At 32.7% G+C, this 23,427-nt stretch overlaps 1 protein-coding gene across 1 annotated transcript; it reads left to right on the forward strand.

Moving 5' to 3' along the window:
- The first annotated feature begins 4,060 nt into the window (after nucleotides 1–4,060).
- LOC137838079 (proline-rich receptor-like protein kinase PERK1) lies at nucleotides 4,061–8,086 on the forward strand. The gene is made up of 8 exons (XM_068647301.1): nucleotides 4,061–4,907; nucleotides 5,444–5,980; nucleotides 6,125–6,211; nucleotides 6,303–6,373; nucleotides 6,544–6,620; nucleotides 6,935–7,082; nucleotides 7,261–7,422; nucleotides 7,565–8,086. The coding sequence occupies exons 1-8, from the start codon at nucleotides 4,316–4,318 to the stop codon at nucleotides 7,880–7,882; spliced, it is 1,992 nt and encodes a 663-aa protein (XP_068503402.1). The 5' UTR covers nucleotides 4,061–4,315; the 3' UTR covers nucleotides 7,883–8,086.
- The last annotated feature ends 15,341 nt before the right edge of the window (nucleotides 8,087–23,427 follow it).

Genomic DNA, 23,427 nt, shown 5'->3' on the forward strand with positions numbered 1-23,427 from the left:
AAGGCAAAGGCAAGTTGAAACCTTCCAAACATTTGAATTATGCATTAATTGGTGTCTGAGGAGAAGCATAACAAAATAGAAAAATTCAAAGTCAAAACAAAACATATTCTCAAATCCCAATTCATCAGAAGCCTGCAATGTTGATTTGAATATGCATCTTCTTCCACTCACAAACAGCACATAGACAGACACAGCATTTTTCTTTTTCTTCTCTTCAAAATATTATTATAATAACGTTAGAAATGGTTCATTTGTAACCTTTTACGAAACACTCTTTTCCCATGCAATCCTTCTCAATCCATTTCTTGGTCAACTTAATAATGAAAGCTTTTATTTAAAAACTTTATTGTTTTGTTGTTTATAAAAACATACAAAAAATTCCATTTTTCTGAAAAATTATCATCATTCTGCATAATTGGTGCCGGACAGATTAAATATACAATTTGTATTTGTAGGTATTGAAAAAAATTTCTGTCGTTTTTATTTGTAGGTCATGACTTTGCAGAGTTGTTATTACACTACAATAAAATTATTAAATAAATAAATAATTAAAATAATTAGTTATAATTTATTTAGATTAAATAGTAATATAAATTAATTTAGAATTTAAAATTTAATTAGATTAGATAGTAATATAGACTAATTTAGAATATAAAATAGTAATTAATATTAAAAAAAAAATTATAAGGAGTTAAAATCTTGATAGTTAATGGTTAGATATCAATTTAAAAACTATTTTATAAATTTTTATTAATAATAGAAATCACTTTAAATACGAAAAATTTTGTAGTCTCTAAATTAGTATCTATTTTAGTTGATATAATGATTAATTATTTTTTGTCTTTAATTTAATTTTTATTTAGTGATTTTCTTGTAGTGCTATTACAAATATCTGTCAAATGATTTTTTCTTTTTTTTATTTAAAAAAAATTATAAACAGACAGTTAAAATTTTAGTAGCTAATTAGATATTAATTTAAAATTTTTATAAATTTTATTAATAATAGAAATTACTTTAGATTTGAGTAATTTCTCCATTTTCTAAAATAATATATAATTTAGTCAATATAATCCCTAATTATTTTCTTTTATTTTAAAATTGGTTTAAATTTGACAATTTTCTTGTGGTTGTGGTGTATGTACTAAAGATAATTTTAATTTTTTAATATTTTTTTAATTAATTATGATTGAAAAAATAATTGATTATAAAAAGATCAGCTATCTATTATTTAAGTTTCACTATATTAGTCAAAAGACTACTTATTTCAACTTTAGAACAAACTAATTATTTCAAACTAAATAAATAATAGAAATAAGATTTGAAATTAATGTAACGACAAAAAAATTAAGATAATTATTTTTAAAACTAATATTTATAGAAAATATGCTATTTTGAATAGTTAACTAAATAATATTCCTAAAGAAAAAACGTATATAAATAAAGGAAAAGATAAAGTTTGATAAAAAAAGACTTAACATCTATTGATATTAAGTTTGACCTTATCAATTAAAATGCTAATTATTTCGACTTTATGTAATCATTGCGAGGAATTAACGAATTCAATAATAGATCATATTGGTTTAGCAATTATTAAGCATAATATTGGCTATTATATGCTTACTTTTAATTTACTTATATGAAAATATATTACTTCACATGAATGAATAAATAAAAAAAAAATTCAAATTTAAGAAAAGATAGGAAAGAAATTAATCAATTAAGTAAAATCATATTGAAAAATAATATAAATATATTTTTTGAAAATTTAATGTTTTAGAAAATGTATTATAAAAATGAGAAAATGATCATTATTTTTAAGAAGAAAATATTTGAAAGAAATTAATTAACAAGGTATAAATAATAAAACATTGTTATTTATTCATATTAAGTATGATAACATTTTCCATTACTTCATAATAACTCTTTCACGAAATCTTAATTAAGGTGATCTTAATTTATGATGAAATGACTGATTTTATCATCTTTTCTTAAATTCAAGCAAGTTCAATCACTGTATAATCAACATTATTATTCTTATTACATTACATTAACATTCGCAATAAATAGTATTAAATTAATTCACGGACAAAAATATTTAAGAGAAACTATATTTGGTCATACGTAGCAAAGTGTTTTATTATCACAAATTAAAGTCTTTAATTTACATACACATTTCAAATAATTAATATATTAATTTGAATATTACATAAAATAAATGTTATGAATAATTAAAAAATTGATATTATTCTCACATAAAAAAATTAAGAGAATCTTTCAACGAACTGAACAATTTCCGGTCGATATTAATTTTTTTCCGTCTTTTTTCGGTTAATTCTTTCGTTTTGGTCAGACATTTTTTTCTTTTGATCCTTACTCGCTACCTTCGACTTTCGGTCGGAAGGGCTCTCACAAAAGATGTTCTGGCACTTTCCTTGTTTGTTGTGCCTATTTATACGCTGTGTTGGACCAAAATTAATATATGAATTGTGATTAAGGATTTATTACATAGTTCTTCATATGACTTAACTTTGTTAATCATCATTTAATCGTAATACATTTAAACATGTCGATCGATTAGTACTATCTAATCATCCAAATCCATCCGGTCGTGATATTACAGATATAAAATAATAATAAATTAGTCTCTCAACAAATAAAATTATTCACTATTTTATTTTTATCTCTCTATATCTAAACAAAATAATAATGAAGAACTTTACTGCATAGTCTCTCAACAAATAAAATTATTCACTATTTTATTTTTATCTCTTTATATTGTACATTTTATATGTTACACAAAGATTTTGTACAAGTATAATTTTTGATTTTTTTATATTATGATGTCCATGTCTGGTTGCGTTGTTTGATAGTGTGATCCAGCTGCTTATTTAACTCTTACTTAGAGTAACAGCTACTATAAATATTAATTATAAAAACTTTACTCGTTCTATACACACATATATAAATATATATTTATATTTATATTTATACAAGAAAACGGGTTACCTAATGTTTGACTCAGTTCCAATTAACCAATCATGAGAGGACAAGACTATAATAAAATGGAGTTTAAACAGCTAGTTTTCACATTCAAATTTTCGTAATTAATAATTAAGTTTTATAAACAAGTGTTTAGTTTAGTATTCAATTCTTTAAATAAAACTGGAACAATATTGCAAATTTGTTTTAATTAGTAATTAAAGTTGAAAGGAAAATTAATTAATGCTAAACTCGATTCTGGTAAGAGATTAATGTGACAAATTTCTCAATCTTCTTCGATTTCACGGCTCAAGGCCTGCAATTACGGCGTTAACTAATAAAACGTTAATTTTGACAGATAAAACAGAGAGTGCACATGGTGTGGAACACGATATTTTTTATTTTTATATTATTTTATTTATGAGTTTCGCTTTTTGCAGCGGAGAGTGTGCTCAACGGTTGAATACCGAATTCAAACGTAACTTTATTTATTTATTTAATTAATTAATAAAAATGTTATGTTTTCGTGATTATGATATTTGAGTCTGCAATTCTCATGTGCTGGAATTTGTCTTCTTCTTCACGACTTTACGTAGCACTGGAACACGGTTACACCGTATGCTAATGTTTTAATATTAAAACTAAATGTTTAATTATAACAAAATTAATCAACGCGTAGAAAATCTAATAACTGGATTTTGTTTTTCGCCAATTTAAAAAAACTAATTGCAAGCGAAAATGCAAACAAAAAAACAAATTCCGGAAAAGAAAAAAAAAAAGCAACCGTCGTAACGGACCAACGCCTTCTGTTTTGAATTACTTATTTTAGTTTATTAAGATTGTTTTAATACTGATTTTATATAATTAATTTTTTTTGGTTTCAAAATAAAATAAAATATGAGAGAATTAAATAAATGAATAAATAAATTGTAAGAAGAAGGTGTCCGCGGCGTATTCGTGTGGGTCCATGCTACCCGTTTGTCTTCGCTGGTTGGCTCAACCAATAAGTTAAAATAAATAGTAAAAATAAAAAATAAAAAAATAAAAAATAAAAAATAAAAAAGAGGAAAAACAGAGTGACAGTGAGACTGAGGAACAGCTTCAAAGGTGATAGGTGAGAAAGAGAATCCACGGTTTTTTCAGATAAAACGCTTTCCGACTTCCACGCAAACCATTCTTCGTTGTCTTTTTTTTTTGCTCTCTCTCTCTAAACCGTTTTAGAGAGATGCAAATACACATAATCATATAAACCTTATTCTCTTCGACCTTAATCCTTTATAAGGTTGCTTTTTTGTTTTTCGATCTCAGATTTTTGTTTCTGCAGCTGTTCTCAGCAATGTCAACAGCTCCAGCGCCGTCTTCGCCGCCCTCTAACAGCACAGCGCCTCCGCCGTCCACTCCGGCGGCTCCGCCGCCGACCACACCTTCCGCGCCGCCTCCAGCCACTCCCTCGTCACCTCCACCAACACCTCCATCGTCGCCGCCTCCAGCAACTCCCTCCGCGCCTCCGCCGGCGACACCTTCTTCTCCACCTCCGTCGACTCCCTCCTCTCCTCCTCCGTCTACTCCTGCGCCTCCAACCCCGCCGTCGAGCAATCCACCATCGAGCTCTCCACCCTCGCCTCCTTCGAGCTCTCCTCCGTCGCCGCCGTCGGGTACTCCACCTTCACCTCCGAGTAGCGGCGGAGGCGGCAACACTCCTTCCCCACCGTCTCGGAGCTCGCCTTCTCCTCCGTCCGGATCGACTCCCACCACTCCTTCTCCTCCGCCGTCGTCTTCGTCGGGTGTTTCGACTGGCGTGGTGGTCGGAATCGCCGTGGGGGCCGTCGCGGTTCTTGTTGTGTTAAGCATTCTCTGCATATGCTGTCGGAAGAAGAAGAGAAGACGCGACGAGGAGTACTATGCTCCGCCGCCGCAGCGACCCAAAGGTGAGTGAGCTTTTGATTTTGCTTTTTCACATTTGATCTAATAATGTTGTCGAAGAAGCCTTTCATGTTTTTGCTAATTTTATTGATTTTAAGTTTTCAGCAAATTGTGTTTGGTTTCAAGATGTTCTCAATGTTTAATTCCTCACTCGAATCTTTTTACTTATGGATTCACATTATTAACTAAGTAAAACTAATATCATGTATTTTCATATCTTACAATTTGCTTTTGGTTTTTTTCTTAGTTCTTAAGTTTTGTTCTAATTACTCAGTTTGTTCAAACTCATCAATAAAGACTTTTTTTTTTCATTCAGCTTCTCCAATAGCAGATTTTAATATATCTGACATGTTTCATTTTGAATTTTTTACCAAGAAGTTTATCTAAATAGGAACTCGTTTCGTGCTGATTTCTTCACAGTTGTTAGACATTGTTCTAATTCTTGAAGAAATGAGAGTTTTTACCGTGTCTTTTGGTGATGTTCAGAGTTGAAGTCAAATGATAATTACTTATTTCATGGTGTTTTCTTCATATTTTTCAGATGATTATGGTGGTCCCCCACGTCAATGGCAACACAATGTTCCCCCTCCGCAGGATCATGTGGTTTCAATGATGCCTCCAAAGTCGTCGCTTCCACCGGCTCCGGCTTATGCTGCTCAAACTGCTCCTCCCCCGCCTCCTTTGTTCACCAGCAGTGGTGGGTCTGGATCAAACTATTCAGGTGGTGAACCACTTCCTCCTCCTTCTCCAGGGCTTTCATTGGGGTTCTCTAAGAGCACTTTTACCTACGAGGAGTTGGCACGCGCCACAGATGGATTCTCTGATGCGAACCTCCTTGGACAAGGTGGATTTGGATATGTTCACAGAGGAATTCTTCCCAATGGCAAGGAGGTGGCAGTGAAGCAATTGAAGGCTGGAAGTGGGCAAGGGGAGCGTGAGTTCCAGGCTGAAGTTGAGATAATTAGCCGTGTTCATCACAAGCATCTTGTATCTTTGGTTGGATACTGCATCACTGGGTCCCAGAGGTTGCTTGTTTATGAATTTGTTCCAAACAACACATTGGAGTTCCATTTGCATGGTTGGTGCTTCCCATTTTTCCTTTCCATTTAAAAATTCTGTTTGGTTGGTCCATCTTTTCTGCTGAAAGTTGGCCAAGCACCAACTTCTACCATTTGCATAATGCTTTTGATTGAAGCGGTTTTGATGGCTATTTGCAATGCAGGAAGAGGACGACCTACCATGGATTGGCCCACAAGACTAAGAATTGCCTTAGGATCTGCTAAGGGACTGGCATATCTTCATGAAGATTGTATGTTTTGCACCTCTGAATTGGTTTCTTCTTCTGTTATTAATTTATATTTTCCAACCAAAATGTTTATTTTGATTTTCTGTACTTCCAGGTCATCCTAAGATCATCCATCGTGATATCAAGTCTGCCAACATTCTTCTGGATTTTAAGTTTGAAGCCAAGGTGTGTTCTTGTGCTACACTACATGTCTTTCTCACAACTTGATAAAACAGCTGTTCATTGCTTACCTGATTTAGTCTAGTTGATAAAAGTCATAAAATCACTTTCATTATTTACTTTCAAAGTGTTATTTTGAAGTTGTGATTGAATTGACACCTTTATTTTGTTGTCAGGTTGCAGATTTCGGTCTTGCTAAGTTTTCTTCTGATCTTAATACTCATGTTTCTACACGAGTGATGGGGACTTTTGGGTAGGGACACACTTTCTTCTTTCTATCTTTTTACGAACCTTGGATGTGTATCATTATGGAAAGTAGCTTGTGGAATAATCTGTTTTCAATGGACGAATTAACTTATTATGCTATTCTTTAATGACACGAGAGATAGATAAAGAGAGTACATCATAGCTAAAAAATCTCAAACTTTCAACTTTCAACTTATTAACTTATTGCTGTCAAGTGCCACCAACAGTTTATAAGGAAAACCAACAACAATGAACTCGATCAAATATTTTGTTGTTTGGTGCCACGTTTCAATCTCACAACTCGTGCTTCAATTATTACAGGTATCTGGCTCCAGAATATGCTTCTAGTGGAAAACTCACAGACAAATCAGATGTTTTCTCCTATGGAGTCATGCTCCTTGAGTTAATAACTGGACGGAGACCAGTTGATAAAAATCAAACATTCATGGAGGATAGTTTGGTAGAATGGGTAAGTATTATGGCATTCCATTTTAGCTAAGAAATTCACTGTGTATACATTTATGAATTCATATGTGAATTTCTTAGTTACAAGTAGTCAAGAAATAGAGAGGTTTCTCTGTGTGTTTGGAGCAGAACATGGTGCTGCAGAGCAACTCTTGACTAAATCCATCTTTATCATGTCACAGGCTAGACCTTTGCTCACACGAGCTTTGGAAGAGGATGATTTTGACTCTATTATTGACCCAAGGCTTCAGAATGATTATGACCCTAATGAGATGGCACGAATGGTGGCATGTGCTGCAGCTTCCACACGTCATTCGGCAAAGCGCAGACCAAGAATGAGCCAGGTAAATGTTGTAATTTTTCAAGTATCACCATGCTAAGCTCATAGTTAACTCTCGAATACGTAGATTGAAGAATCTTGAATTGGCCTAAGATATGAGAACATGATCCCCATGGAAACTAATGATGATGATACACAAACTACAGGTTGTGCGTGCTCTGGAAGGAGATGTGTCTCTATCAGATCTTAACGAAGGAGTCAAACCTGGACACAGCACTATGTACAGTTCTCATGAAAGCTCAGATTATGATACTGTACAGTACAGGGAAGACATGAAAAAGTTCAGAAAAATGGCATTGGGAACTCAGGAATATGGTGCAAGCAGCGAATACAGTGCAGCTACAAGTGAGTATGGTTTAAACCCATCTGGCTCAAGCAGTGAAGCTCAGAGCCGCCAAACCACAAGGGAAATGGAAATGAGAAAGATGATGAAGAACAGTCAAGGTTTCAGTGGAAGCTCTTGATCCTTAGTAACTGTTTATGCCTTTATCTTTTGTATAAATCTATATTCATTTCTTGCCAATGTCACAGTTGATTGCTTTACTGACATCTTTGGAGAGACTTACCAATTACTATAATTTTTTTTCTTTACCAAATTGATCATCTTTTGAATTGTATTTATCAGGGTATGTATACAAAAAAAAAAAATAACACAGGTCCATTCTTTATTTTCTTTTTCTTTTTTTCGGCTATTCAGCTATAGTGTTGGAAATGGGTTGCTGCATCAAACCTTGTTTTACAATTTCCATTGTTGCTCATGTGTCTATTTTTTTCTGGTAGTTGAAAGTGGGATGGTTTTGTCAAACGTTGGTATCAAACTTTTTGTAAGGTATTTACTTGTGTGTCTCAAAATGAAAATATGTATTTGTACCTTTTACCTAAATTGATTTCTCCTAGAAGACAACAATGAGTTGCACCCACGTTGTTTAAGGTCTGTTCAACGGCGCATGTGTCGTGTGGGAACTCTCCGAGTCAGCCTGCAAACGTGGGCAAAACAAGTTAAGAGGTTTCAAATCATGGTCTATCTATTTAGGATCTTTCAAAAATTGAATTGATTTGGTAAAAGAAAATGATAAGTTGGACTGCGACATGTTTAAGAAATTGATCTTTTTCAGTATGGAAGACCATTTGCGGAATGATTAATTTATCTGATAAAGCTTGGTTTATTGAAGAATTAGTCTTGGTTAGAAAATATCTTAGACCGAGTCATAAGTAGTACCATGTTTTTTAAAGCCGCCTGTGTTATTTTGGTCGTTCTGCCATGTGGATTGCAAGATTCATGCATGTTGGATGATGAAAAAGGGTATATATCCAGACCATTTGAAGTGTAACATGGGTGAATCATTAAACTAAATGATTGAGAGTGCAACAACAAATAGCTCATGATTGCATTTGGAGAAAGGAGAGATTATTTGGTGACTCCAAGAACCCCACACGGTTTCTGCAAAGTCAGCATGCCCATTCTCATCATCATCATCATCATCATCATCAACTTTAAAAGAAGGATTATGAACTCACTCAGCTCCACATTGAAGAAAAAGAAACCTTATTTCGACATGGATCACTATATAATATTACAATCACAGTTTCTTATATAATATATATGTGTAAAATAGGCAACATTGATATCATAGAAATAGGCAACATTAATACACACACACCAAGTTAGGTTCTTCCTTCAATTAAAACCATAGAAATATTTGCATCTGATGGAGCTACCATTGGCATGCCCATTGAACCTTCCACCATTGGCAATGCTTGCTTCATTTTTCTGGCTGCCATGATGTGGTCGTAGGGGAACACCATCACTGTCTTCACTGTCAGATGGCCAAAACATTCTGCTCTGCTTCCTCCGAATGTTACTACAATGAGGGCACATGCTTGGCTTCCAAATCCCACTTCTGTTCACTTCATCGAACATGTATAATAATGCAGAAACAGGGTGTCGTTCAGGACCCTCCACTGTTATATCAAATTTTCCATCAGATGTTCCAACCTTCACCACAACAGAAAACCCAACATCTGTTGTTTCACTTGATCTGTTAACAGCTCCTGTTCCGTTACTATGAACAAAATAGTGTGCCGTAGTCACTGCCTTAACCTCTCCATGATAATCATTTTTCTTGCTCTGGCAAACAAGAAGACCGCACCTGTTTGCAGTGCCATAGAAGTAAAGTTTGGTGTCCGTAACACCACCCCATGCATCAACGTTCTTCTCCGTCCTCGTCCACGCGATGAAACTGCTGTTAGACTTATATTCCATCGTAATAAAACCGGTTTCGAATTTGGTTATATGCAGGCATAGCTTTTCTCCTTGTAAACATGCTATGCTGTCATGGAGAAGCAACGATACGAAGCTGACATGGCCGTTTTGCTCAACACATCTGTTTAACATGAGGTTGCACGTTGACCCTTCAACGGTGTATGAAACTTCTGCCTTGTCGGAATATGATCCATCATCCCATTTGTAAAACACAGATGTGGTCAAGTTGATGGAAGCATATCTTCCCAGTTGAAGATGGCATGGAAAAGGAAGACTCCCTCTATGACGGTAAAAACAAGCAACGTTGTTGTTTCCCATCTTTTTGTGTGGTGAATGTGCAGTGTTATTCAAAAGAATAATGGGAAACTAAACCAGTTATTGTCTTCTCCGGTGAGCATGGTTGGGAAGTTCACATGCCAAAACTATAAATACACTCATTTTAGAATGATTTTTTCACTCTCTCACTGTATTGGAAGCGTTGTTCTTCAGCTAAATTATTGATTTCCTAGCATCTAATTCTCTGCCATATTTTTCCAAACCACTTTTCTCTTTCTTGTGTTTATGCTTTTTCTTTTATTCTTCCACTTCCATCATTCTTCATTCATTTCAAAAACAGTTTATGGGTGGTTTTTAGCATACCTTTCTTTTAGTTTTAAAATCATTTTCTTCTTCTTCTTCTAAATTTTCAGCTAAAAATAAACTCATTTTCTTAAAATCAGGTTAGTTATGTTTATGCATTGCGATAATTTTAAATAGTGTTTGAAATAAGAGTTTGTTCTTATAACGGATTCTTCTTAAAGAGATTCAATCACACCATAATCATACTTTTCAAATAATCGAATATCTAATAGCTATATAATATTTTAAAGTCTCGTCGTTTGGGTTTATTTATGTCGAAAGGTCGTGGATCACAAGTATAACGATATGTATTAATGATAGTAAGATTATTCTTTTAGAATTAAAAATTAAATTTATAATATTTTTTTTAAAGAATAAAATATATTCTTTGACCAAATATATTCTTATTTAAAGATTACATTTATACTTCAATGCTTTAGTTTAGTGCAGAACATAAAATATGTAATTCCTAAAACGTGGACCAGGTCTCCAAAGTTTAATATTTTTGTAATTTATATTGAAATTTTAATTTGAGACAGGTTTACTACAAGAAAATCATGAAATAGAAACCAATTTTTAGAGACCAAAATAATTAGTTGCAATAGTAACTAAATTAGATATCATTTTGAAAACTAAAACAAAAATTGGTTTCTAAATTAGTTTCTATTATTGTTAAATAGTTTCTAAATTGTTCCCAAGGTTTTAGAGACTAAATTTAGAGACTAAATTTAGAAACTAAATAATTGGTAGATAAAACTTGGTTGCTAATTAGAGACCAATTTAGAAACTATTTAACAATAATATAAAATAATAGAAACTAATTTAAAAATCAATTTTTGTTTTAGTTTCTAAAATAATTTTTAATTTAATTACTATTGCAATTAATTATTTTGATTTATAAAAATTGATTTCTATTGGATTATTTTCTGTTTGTTGCATTAGAAATAGTGATTATTAATAAAGTTGGTCACACATTCATGTATACATTTGTATTAGATATGAATCAGTATATAACTTTAAGGACATCATCACCAGTAGATTTGTCTTATGATCCATAATATACATTCTAGAATTTAATTTAAATTTTTATGTTATTATTATTTATTTAAAATAAGTATATTTTAGATTTTTTTTTCTTGTAGTAATTTCGTGTTGGTACACTAAAAAATTAATGATCATCTTATACATAACTTTGAATAAACTCGTTATTAAAAGTTTTGATTTTGAACTATCATGTTAGTTTAATTTTTATTTCATCAATTTTTTTATAATTTTATAATTATTTTAAATTATCTATTATCATGTTTTTCAATGTAAGAAAAAAATAAAACAATTCGTTTTATTTTCTCAAAATTAAATATTTTATTTAGATCGAAATTGATAATATGAAAAGAAAATAACTAAATTTGAAAGATGAGAGTGTAAAAACTTCTAATTCTTTAATTTGAGGTACATTTTAACATTATCTAATTTTTAAATAATTAAATTATTCTTATAAATTTTTATAACTTCAACTTTTTTTATCTAAACAAAATATTTCATCATAAAATATTTCAAAATTTTTATAAAACTAATTACCTCTAAATATCTTCATTAAAAGACACTAAAAACTTTTAAAAATGAAAAGTTTATATTTTATAATAAGATTTTCCATGTATAGAACAACAATATTTTTGTAAGACTAATTTGTACATATATTGATTAAAAAAATTAATTACATTATTTCGGAGGACCAACTACATATCTGTCCAATAAGAAAATCATTAAATAAAAACTAATTTTAAAAGAAAAATAATTAATTACTATATTGATTCAATTAGATATTATTGTATAGACTAAAAAATTTATTGATATCTAAACTAGTTTTTATTATTAATAAAATTTATCAAATAGTTTCTATATTAATATTTAATTAACTACCAATTAATTTAGATTATGAAGTGTTTAGCTAAAACATTGATAGTTAATTATATACTAATCTAGAAACTTTTAAAGTTTTTTTTAATAATAGAAACTACTTTACATATACCAATAATTATTATATAATTTATTCAATATATTAGTAACTATTTTTTTTTCTTTTAAATTTTTTTTATTTAATTATTTTTTTAATGTTAATTATTAGTGTTGATTTAGTCTCGATTTAGAGGCTGATTTAAGATTAATATTGTTACTTCTTAATTAGTTTTTAAAATTAAAATTACTTAAATTTTGAATATGTAGAATAGATATATTAATATGTCTTTTTATATATTGATTTTGGGAAACACTTTACCATAAAATTTTAATTAATCACATGTTAGCTATAGCAGACTAAGTTTATAGTGCCAATTTATATAGCTAAAGACTAAGATTCTATCTATAAATTATATTTATGTTTAATTCTTCTTATTGTTATGGTATGAATCCTTATATTGTGTTTCATTTTTATATTTCTCATTTTTCTTCTGTTACATATCGAGTAGATTGAAACAAATCCAAAGAACATAATCTCCAATATATATATATAAAATAATGGAACAAATGAAAGAATTAAACAAGTGGATGAATCAAACAAGTGGAAAGAGATGTTGATTATCTTAATCTATTTTTTTATTAGCAATAATGAATAAATAAATATGGAACACTTTAGGGGTGAACCAATCATTATACAACTTAAAAAAACAACCAACTAACTACCAACAAAACTACTCTAAAGCCAACCAAACTACTCTAAAACAAGAAGTCCCAAAACCATATACCAGCAAAGCTAAAACCAAATCTAAATCGAGTTTAGACAAACCATAGGTTCAAGACACCAATCTGAATAAGAAAAACAAACAGATGAAATTTTAGAGGAAATCCAATACCAAACCTTCAATTGAGCCAAAGAGAAAGGCTCTGAAAGATCCGCCACTACACCTTTAAAGATGACCTTGTTCCTAACACACCAGATTTCACTAATCCCCGCAATCCAGACATTCCCCAAGACAAAATTGACAGAATTAGGTGCATTGTCAGGTTAAACTGCAAGAAATGAGTATGAGGATTAAAAGAATCAACTGACTTCAACCCTAACCACACGTAATAGAGACTCCACACTAACCAAGTGAAACGACAACCAAAAAACATATGAAGAGAATTCTCCTCTTTTTCCCTGCACAAGCTACACAAAATATTTTCAACCGCAATCCCATGTCTGACCAAATTAGCTTTGGTTGCGATCTTGTTTTCCATTACCCTTCAAGCAAAAAAATGAGCAAAAGGCAAAGCTTCAATCCTCCAAAAGGCCTTAAATGATTGCAGATGCTCCTTCAGAATCTCCTTTTAGAAAAACATAAGCGGACTTAACCGAAAACTCTAAACTTGCGACATCTTTCCCTGGCCCACTTATCAACTCTTTCCAAATCAAGGTCTTGCACCACCTTCAGAAGTTGGTCGACCTGGTTCTTCTCCCCGACAAAAAGGCTCGTTCTCCAAACCAAATTCCATTCCCACCCATTGTTAACCCAAGTCCCACAATAGTCCAATGAAACTTCTTTAGAAATACTAAGTAAGAGAAAAAAGCCTTGGAAATTTACTCTTTAGGGCTTCATTACCCACCAATCTATCCTTCTAGAACTTAATAGACTACCCATTTCCAACTTTTAAACCAAAACGGTCTTCAAACCTCCTACCCCAGTCCTCTAACTTCTTCAGATCCCCAACCCCATAAAAAGATTCACAATCTTTTTCAACACTACAGAAGGTACCTTAAACATAAATAGATAAAACAACGAGATAGACCAGAGAACAAACTTCATCAAATAGATTATGACATTATATATATATATATATTATATTATATATATAGAAAGAATATTAATATTTTTATCAATAAAAAAAATATATTAATAAAATAAAATAGTTCTTGTCACTTCAACTCATTTATAAATAGCTAATCGTACATAAATGAGATTAAAAAAAATTACATCAAAATAATTATAAATCTACAAACTTTCTTCTCACATTTTACCAGATTATATAAGGTAAAAATAGATTCACACAAGATTATTAGATTCCTCCCACAAACACAACAGAAAAGACTACTCAAGAGAGGAAAAAAAAAAGATCATCTCTCCAACATTAAACATCATCCTTAGCATAGATTATTTGATTCCATATCAGTGTAACCTTTTAAGAATAGCTAGCCTCCATCAACTCACAAAACACATTCATAAACACATTCATCTTGCATTAACATTATCATTAAAATATATATACATACACAAAGTTAGGGTTTTCCCTTAACTAAAAGCATAGAAATCTCTGCATCTAATGGAGGCACCACAAGCATGCCCGTTGAACTTTCCATCAGAATTGTATATTCTTACTGCATTTCCCTGCCTGCCATCGCTCTCTTCACTATCAGTCTGCGAAGAAGACATGTTCCTCCGAACGTTACCACAATGAGGGCACATGCTTGGCTTCCAAATCCCACTTCTGTTCACTTCATCGAACATGTATAACAATGCAGAAGCAGGGTGTTGTTCAGGACCCTCCACGGTTATATCAAAATTTCCATCAGATAAACCAATCTTCACCACAACAGAAAACCCAATATCTGTTGTTTCAGTTGATCTGTTAACAGCTACTGTTCCGCTACTATGAACAAAATAGTGTGCAATAGTCAGTGCCTTAGCGTGTTGATGACCATCATTTTTGTTGCACTCCCAAACAAGAAGACCGCACCTGTTTGCAGTGCCATACAAGTAAACTTTGGTCTCCGTAACACCACCCCATGCATGAAGGTTCTTCTTTTTCTTCGTCTTAAAAATGGCGTCCGAAATAGTTTGGACCTTAAGAAGATCGGTTTCGGCTTTGTTTATATTCAGGAATAGCATATCTACTATGCTGTCACGGAGTTCGAACGATACACACCTGACATAGCTGTTTTTGTTAATCGCTCTTCTTAACGCGAGGTTGCACGTTGACCCTTCAACGGTGTATGTAACATCTGCCTTATCGTGATATGATCCATCATTTCTCTTGTAAACCACAGATGTGGTCAAGTTGATTGAAGCATATGTTCCCAGTTGAAGATGGCATGGAAAAGGAAGACTCCCACTATGACGGTAACAAACAACGTTGTTGTTTCCCATGTTGTAGTGTGTAGAATAGATGCAGCAGAACACAAAATATTGGAATGGATGAGTTGAAGAAGGTGTGGAGTTATTCAAAACTAGTTCTTGTCTTCTCTCATGTTCACATGCCAAAACTATAAATACACTCATTTTGGAATCATCTTTTCACTCTCACTGTATTGGAAGCGTTGTTCTTCAGCTTAATTATTGATTCCCTAGCCACTTTTCTCTTTCTGGTGTTTATGCTTTTTCTTTTATTCTTCCACTTCCATCATTCTTGATTCGTCTACTTTCGATTCTATTGTGCAGTGTTGAGTTAGTCTTAGTAGAATTTACACGAGAGTTAACCCAAGTTGAAAAGAGACCCAATCACATTTTTATCATACTTTGTATATATTAATGACTAAATAATGTTTTAAAATCTCATCATTTGAGTTTAAGTATGCCAAAAGCTGTCGACCATTCAACCATGTGAGCAACTAGTTGTACAAGAATATATCGTTATGTATTAATAATAGTAAGATTATTCTTCTATAATTAAAAATTAAATTTATAATATTTTTTAAAGAATAAAATATGTTCTGTAACCAAAATATATTCTTATTTGAAAGTTACATTTTATACTTCAATGCTTTGGTTTAGTGCAGAACATAAAATATGTAAAAACAAACATTCACTCCTTCATATCCTTGACCAAAAGCATATCTGCAGCATCCGACAGATCAATAATTTTGCACCAGAATAGCACATTGAGGATTTTAATCTGCATCACAACAAAAGAACCTGCCAGCAGCACCTAAAAGCATATACCATAACGCAAATAAAACCAGAATTAACAGCATCATGGCACACCCTTGAGAGGAACATGAGCCCTGTTCATCCAACTGAAACCATTCTCACAATGAACCTGCCCTTTCCAACTACCTGCAGCTTTTAATGCAGATAACAAGATTCAAATCTCAATCCGAAAACGAAAAATTAAAGGCATTATTGACCTGTGTTTCAACCATAGCAAGTGTGAATGAACTCGTTAATAAAAGTTTTTGTTTGGAATTTATCTAGTAAAAATTGAGTTTACACTATAAAAAAATATTAAATAAAAACCAATTTTAAAAAGAAAAAATAATTAGTTATTATATTAATTAAATTAGATACAAGATTAAAATAATTATTGATATCTACACTAGATTCTATTATTAATAAAATTTATAAAATAATTTTTTTACATATATATAATTAACTACTAATTAATTTAAATTATAATGTGTAACTAAAACATTAATATAAACTTTTAGAAATTTTATTAATAATATAAATTAATTTACATACCACTAAATTTTTTACTACATAGAGTATTATATAATTTATTTAATATGATAATTAATTATTTTTTTCTTCTAAAATTTATGTTTATTTAATAATTTTATTTTCTAATGTTAGTTATTAGTCTCAATTTTGAGGTCGATTTGATATTAATATTGTTACTTCTTAATTAGTTTTTAAAATTAAAATTACTTAAATTTTAAATATATCAAATAATAGAAATATTAATATGTTCCTTTATATATATTGATTTTTTTTTTATCATCAAGAATCAATAAATAAATATGGATCACTTAAAGAATGATTAACCTTTATACAAAAGAAAAAAAAAAAACCTTACATCCTAACCTAAACCAAGCCCTCAAGAGAAGCTACCAACTAACCCTTATCCCAATCAAAACACAACCATATGAATTCACCCATGGCAACAACCAAAGTGTACCAACACCATAAACACCTAGAATCGAAATCATAAATAAACCATCAAACATAAATTACTAGCAAATATAGGAACTTATAAAACTTTTTACAAAGATCATACCAGTTGTACAACCCACTAACTCAACAAAAAAGAACAAAAGGTAACATTTTTCACTTCCCTTATACTTTTCCTTTGGATCTCTTTATCCTAAATTAAGATATAAAAGCTCCTGAAGGAAACCAACCCCTTACTCCACATAGGAGGATATACTCTTAAAGACCCTTGTGCAAAACACATAATTTTTTCCTTCTTAAAAAAGGAGTTAGAGATATAAACCAAGATAAGGGAGACTAGATTATTTCACAATTTGGAGCCATAGGAATAAGATTATTTTCAAAGGTGGAGTTTTTTTTTATTATTATGATCTTTTCTTTGATTCAAGTGAAGGTTTGGTCTTGGATCACTCATAAATTTCCCTTTGCTTGTTTTTCTTTTTCCGATCGGTGTTTTGATCCTTTGATCTGGCTTCCTTCACTATAGCTCGTTGTTGATAGTTGTCTTAGGCAAGGTTCGTTTATTGAGTAGTTGTCTGAAAGTTGTTGGGTTGTTAGAGTATCATTGTTTCTTTGTATATGGGTTGGATCACCCATAAAGTGGTTCATATGTATATATTATTTATAGTTGATAAAAAAACAATTTTTATATATACCAAAGGTTTCAACACATTCTAAATTTTTTTTTTTAATGGTAATCCAATTCCAAGATTGAGAATGCAACCTCAAATAGCTCATGATTGCATTTGGAGAAAGGAGAGATTATTTGGTGGCTCCAAGAACCCCACACGGTTTCTGCAAAGTCAGCATGCCCATTCTCATCATCATCAACTTTAAAAGAAGGATTATGAAACTCACTCAGCTCCACATTGAAGAAAAAGAAACCTTATTTTGACATGGATCACTATAGTCTGTGTCAAATTTATTTTATTTTTTTCTTATTTTCTTCTGTTACAATCGCAATTTCTTATATAATATATATGTGTAAAGTAGGCAACACATTAATATCATAGAAATAGGCTATATATATATATATATATATACACACACACACACACGCACAGGGTCTTCCTTCAATTAAAACCATAGAAATATTTGCATCTGATGGAGCTACCATTGGCATGCCCTTTGAACCTTCCATCATTGGCAATGCTTGCTGCATTTTTCTGGCTGCCATGATGTGGTGGTAGGGGAACACCATCACTGTCTTCACTATCAGAGAGCCAAGACATGTTCCTTCGAATGTTACTACAATGAGGGCACATGCTTGGCTTCCAAATCCCACTTCTGTTCACTTCATCAAACATGTATAATAAAGCAGAAACAGGGTGTCGTTCAGGACCCTCCACTGTTACATCAAAATTTCCATCAGATTCTGCAATCTTCACCACAACAGAAAACCCAATATCTGTTGTTTCACATGATCTGTTAACAGCTACTGTTCCGCTACTACGAACATAATAGTGTGCAACAGTCACTGCCTTAGCGTCTTCATCAGAATCATTTTTCTTGCCCTCCCAAACAAGAAGACCGCACCTGTTTGCAGTGCCATACAAGTAAACTTTGGTGTCCGTAACACCACCCCATGCATCAACCTTCTTCTTCCTCTTCGTCCACGCGATCGAACTGTTGTCAAGCTTAAATTCGATCGTATCAAAACCGGTTTCGCTTTTGTTTATGTGCAGGCATATCTTATCTACTATGCTGTCACAGAAAAACAACGATACGTAGTTGACATGGTCGTTTTTGTAACCACGTATTCTTAACGCGAGCATGCACGTTGATCCTTCAACGGTGTATGAAACTTCTTCCTGAGTGGTATATGATCCATCATCCCACTTGTGAAACACAGATGTGGTCAAGTTGATGGTAGCATCTCCTCCCAGTTGAATATGGCATGGAAAAGGAAGACTCCCACTATGACGGTAAAAACCAACGTTGTTGTTTCCCATCTTTTTGTGTGTGAATAGATGCAGCACACCACAAAATATTGGAATAGGTTGAAGAAGGTGTGGGTGAAGTGAATGTGCAGTTTTTCAAAACTAGTTCTTGTCTTCTCTCATGTTCACATGGCAAAACTATAAATACACTTATTTTAGAATGATTTTTTCATTCTTACTGTAAAGGAAGCGTTGTTCTTCAGCTTATTGATTCCTTGCATCTAATTCTCTGTCATATTTTTCCAAACCACTTTTCTCTTTCTGCTGTTTATGCCTTTTCTTTTATTCTTCCACTTCCATCATTCTTCATTCATTTCAAAACCAGTTTAGGGGTGGTTTTTACCTTTCTTTTAGTTTTAAAATCATTTTCTTCTTCTTCTTCTAAATTTTTTCAGCTAAAAATAAACTCATTTTCTTTGGTCGTTCTGCCATGTGGATTGCAAGATTCATGCATGTTGGATGAAGAAAAAGGTGTATATATGCACACCATTTGAAGTGTAACATGAGTTGAACCATTAAACTAAAAGATTTAAAGTGCAACAACAAATAGCTCATGATTGCATTTGGAGAAAGGACAGAGATTATTTGGTGGCTTCAAGAACCCCACTCGGTTTCTGCAAAGTCAGCATGCCCATTCTCATCATCATTATCAACTTTATGAACTTTCTCAGCTCCACATTGAAGAAAAAGAAACCTTATTTTGACATGGACACTATATAATATTACAATCACAATTTCTTATATAATATATGTGTAAAATAGGCAACATTAGTATCATAGAAATAGGCAAGTTAGGGTCTTCCTTCAATTATAACCATAGAAATATTTAAATCTGATGGAGCTACCATTGGCATGCCCTTTGAACCTTCCATCACTGGCAATGCTTGCTTTATTTTTCTTTGTATATGGGTTGGATTACTCCTGAGTGGTTCATATGTATATATTTATTGATAAAAAAAACAATTTTCATACATACCAGAGGTTTCAAGCACCAATTAGAATAAGAAAATTCTAAATCTTTTTCTTTAATGGTAATCAAAGCCTAAGATTTTTTTTTTATCAGCAAAGAATTAAATAAATTAAAAGAGACACTTCAGAGGTGTCCCAACCCTTATACAGAACCAGCAACAACAAATCTAAACAACAATTACAACAGGAGAATAAAATAAAATAAAGAATTCACAACTTAGGTCTTCTCGTTCATAACAGTGCCAAGCATGCCCTATTTCATACCTCCTCCAACCACTATCAACATCCAGAAAAAAGACCAGCTGCAACAAAAGGCCTGTTACCTACGACAGACTCAACTCTTGAAGACCAAGCAGTTTATAACCTCCAAAGACACCTACTAAACAGAGTCAAACCAGCACAAGATTTCTAGATAGTTACGGGTCCAACCGTAAACACCTTTGTATGGTCAACTCTCCCATTATTAAAAACACACATATTCCGATTTTTCCAGATTTTACCTATTATTAATCCACACCACTCCCCAGATTCTCGAAAACGGGCCATTAACCTTCATAAGACAAAACATAATGAAGTGTACCTTGACATCATAGTGGTTCACCAACAAACAACCCAACCAAGACAAACACATACTCCAAATTCTCCATGCAACCTTACACTTAAAAAATAAATGATTAACAATCTCCTATTCCTCACCACATAACCGACACAAGAAACTCGCCAATAAAACTCCTCGTCTCAACACATAAACCTTAGTTACTATACAATTATTTAGCACCCTCGAAGCTATGATTTGTGCATAGGGAAGAGCCTTTACCTTCCATAACTTCTCAAATAGAGCCCTGTCCACACCTCCCACCTTTATCCTTAAAGAATTATAGACAAATTTCACTGAAAATCTCAATTGTTTATCATCCTTTCAAATCCAATTATCCACAACGCTTTCCCCTCCTCAACAACCTTTTTATTTTCTAACAAAAACAACAACTGAGCGATCTGATTCTCTTTCCATACAAACAAATTTCTCCTCCACTCCAAATTTCACCTACAACTATTATTGTTCCACTACCTGTTCAACAAAGTACTACCACGATCTAGAGCAACCAAATACAATCCTAGGAATTTATACATTAACATAGAATACAACCAAATACAACCGAGTCATAAGCAGTACCGTGTTTTTTAAAGCCGCTTGTGTTATTTTGGTCGTTCTGCCATGTGGATTTGCATGTTGGATGATGGAAAAGTGTATATATACAAGCCATTTGAAGTGTAACATGGATTGAATCATTAAACTAAAAGATTGAGAATGCAACCACAAATAGCTCATGATTGCATTTGGAGAAAGGAGGGATTATTTGGTGGCTCCAAGAACCCCACACGGTTTCTGCAAAGTCAGCATGCCCATTCTCATCATCATCATCAACTTTATGAACTTTCTCAGCTCCACATTGAAGAAAAAGAAACCTTATTTTGACATGGACACTATATAATATTACAATCACAATTTCTTATATAATATATATTGTGTAAAATAGGCAACATTAATATCATAGAAATAGGCAACATATATATACACACACCAAGTTAGGTTCTTCCTTCAATTAAAACCATAGAAATATTTGCATCTGATGGAGCTACAATTGGCATGCCCTTTGAACCTTCCATCATTGGCAATGCTTGCTTTATTTTTCTGGCTGCCATGATGTGGTGGTAGGGGAACACCATCACTGTCTTCACTATCAGAGAGCCAAGACATGTTCCTTCGAATGTTACTACAATGAGGGCACATGCTTGGCTTCCAAATCCCACTTCTGTTCACTTCATCAAACATGTATAATAATGCAGAAACAGGGTGTCGTTCAGGACCCTCTGCTCTTATATCAAATTTTCCATCAGATAAACCAACCTTCACCACAACAGAAAACCCAACATCTGTTGTTTCACTTGATCTGTTAACACCTCCTGTTCCTTTACTGTTAACAAAATAGTGTGCCATAGTCACGGCCTTAGCCTGTTGATGAGAATCATTTTTGTTGCACTCCCAAACAAGAAGACCGCACCTGTTTGCAGTGCCATACAAGTAAATTTTGGTGTCCGTAACACCACCCCATGCATCAACCTTCTTCTTCGTCTTCGTCCACGGGATGGAATTGTGATTCTTAAAGTCGACCGTACCAAGAAAACCGGTTCCGGTTTTGTTTATCTGCATGCATAGGTTGTCTCCGTCTAAACATACTACGGTGTCATGGAGAATGAAGGTTAATAAGTTGACACCGCTGCTGTAAACAGATTTTGTTAACATAAGGTTGCACGTTGACCCTTCAACGGTGTATGAAACTTCTGCCTTGTCGGAATATGATCCATCATCCCACTTGTGAACACAGATGTGGTCAAGTTGATGGAAGCGTCTCTTCCCAGTTGAAGATGGCATGGAAAAGGAAGACTCCCACTATGACGGAAAAAAACAACGTTGTTGTTTCCCATGTTTTTACTGTGTAGAATAGATGCAGCACACCACAAAATATTGGAATGGATGAGTTGAAGAAGGTGTGGAGTTATTCAAAACTGTTCTTGTCTTCTCTCATGTTCACATGCCAAAACTATAAATACACTCATTTTAGAATATTTTTTCACTCTCACTGTATTGGAAGCGTTGTTCTTCAGCTTAATTATTGATTCCCTAGCCACTTTTCTCTTTCTGGTGTTTATGCTTTTTCTTTTATTCTTCCACTTCCATCATTCTTGATCCATCTACTTTCGATTCTATTGTATTGTGCAGTGTTAGTTTCTCTTTAACAGTAGAGTTTCAAAACCAGTTTAGGGGTGCTTTTTAGCATACCTCACTTTTAGTTTTAAAATCACTTTCTTCTTCTTCTTCTAAATTTTCAGCTAAAAATAAACTACTTTCCTTAAAATTAGGTTAGTTATGTTTATGCATTATGATAATGTTAAATAGAGTTAGATAACTGAGATATGAGCCCCAGATTAGTCCCACACGATTTGCAATAAATTTTTTATTCATCACTGTCAGGGCTGAAAGGAAGGTTCGTTTGTGTGTGAAAATGTTTGATTTCTTTCGTGGGTGAATACCCATCCGTTTGATCTGAAATTTGTCGCGTTTTGTTCCAAATTCAGTCGCGATTCTTACGTGAAATTTTAGAAAAAAACTATTTCGGGAGAATTTTTCATAAATTTTGTGCAAACCAAGGCTACCAAAACTTGTGAAATTTCGCCATACTTTCTGCAATTTTTTTTCGGGTCCGTATTGCGCTAGAAAAATTCACACATGTACTTTCATATGTTGTTTCCACCCAGGT

The sequence above is a fragment of the Phaseolus vulgaris genome, chromosome 4 (genome assembly GCF_000499845.2).
Source record: "Phaseolus vulgaris cultivar G19833 chromosome 4, P. vulgaris v2.0, whole genome shotgun sequence".
NCBI classification, from domain to species: Eukaryota; Viridiplantae; Streptophyta; class Magnoliopsida; order Fabales; family Fabaceae; genus Phaseolus; species Phaseolus vulgaris.

Excerpts from the sequence above, each read along its gene's own strand:
- LOC137838079 (XM_068647301.1), top strand. The coding sequence starts at position 4,316 with ATGTCAACAGCTCCAGCGCCGTCTTCGCCGCCCTCTAACAGCACAGCG. Across the intron at positions 4,908-5,443 it reads GCCGCCGCAGCGACCCAAAG|ATGATTATGGTGGTCCCCCA; the intron begins GTGAGTGAGCTT and ends CATATTTTTCAG. Across the intron at positions 6,621-6,934 it reads CGAGTGATGGGGACTTTTGG|GTATCTGGCTCCAGAATATG; the intron begins GTAGGGACACAC and ends CAATTATTACAG.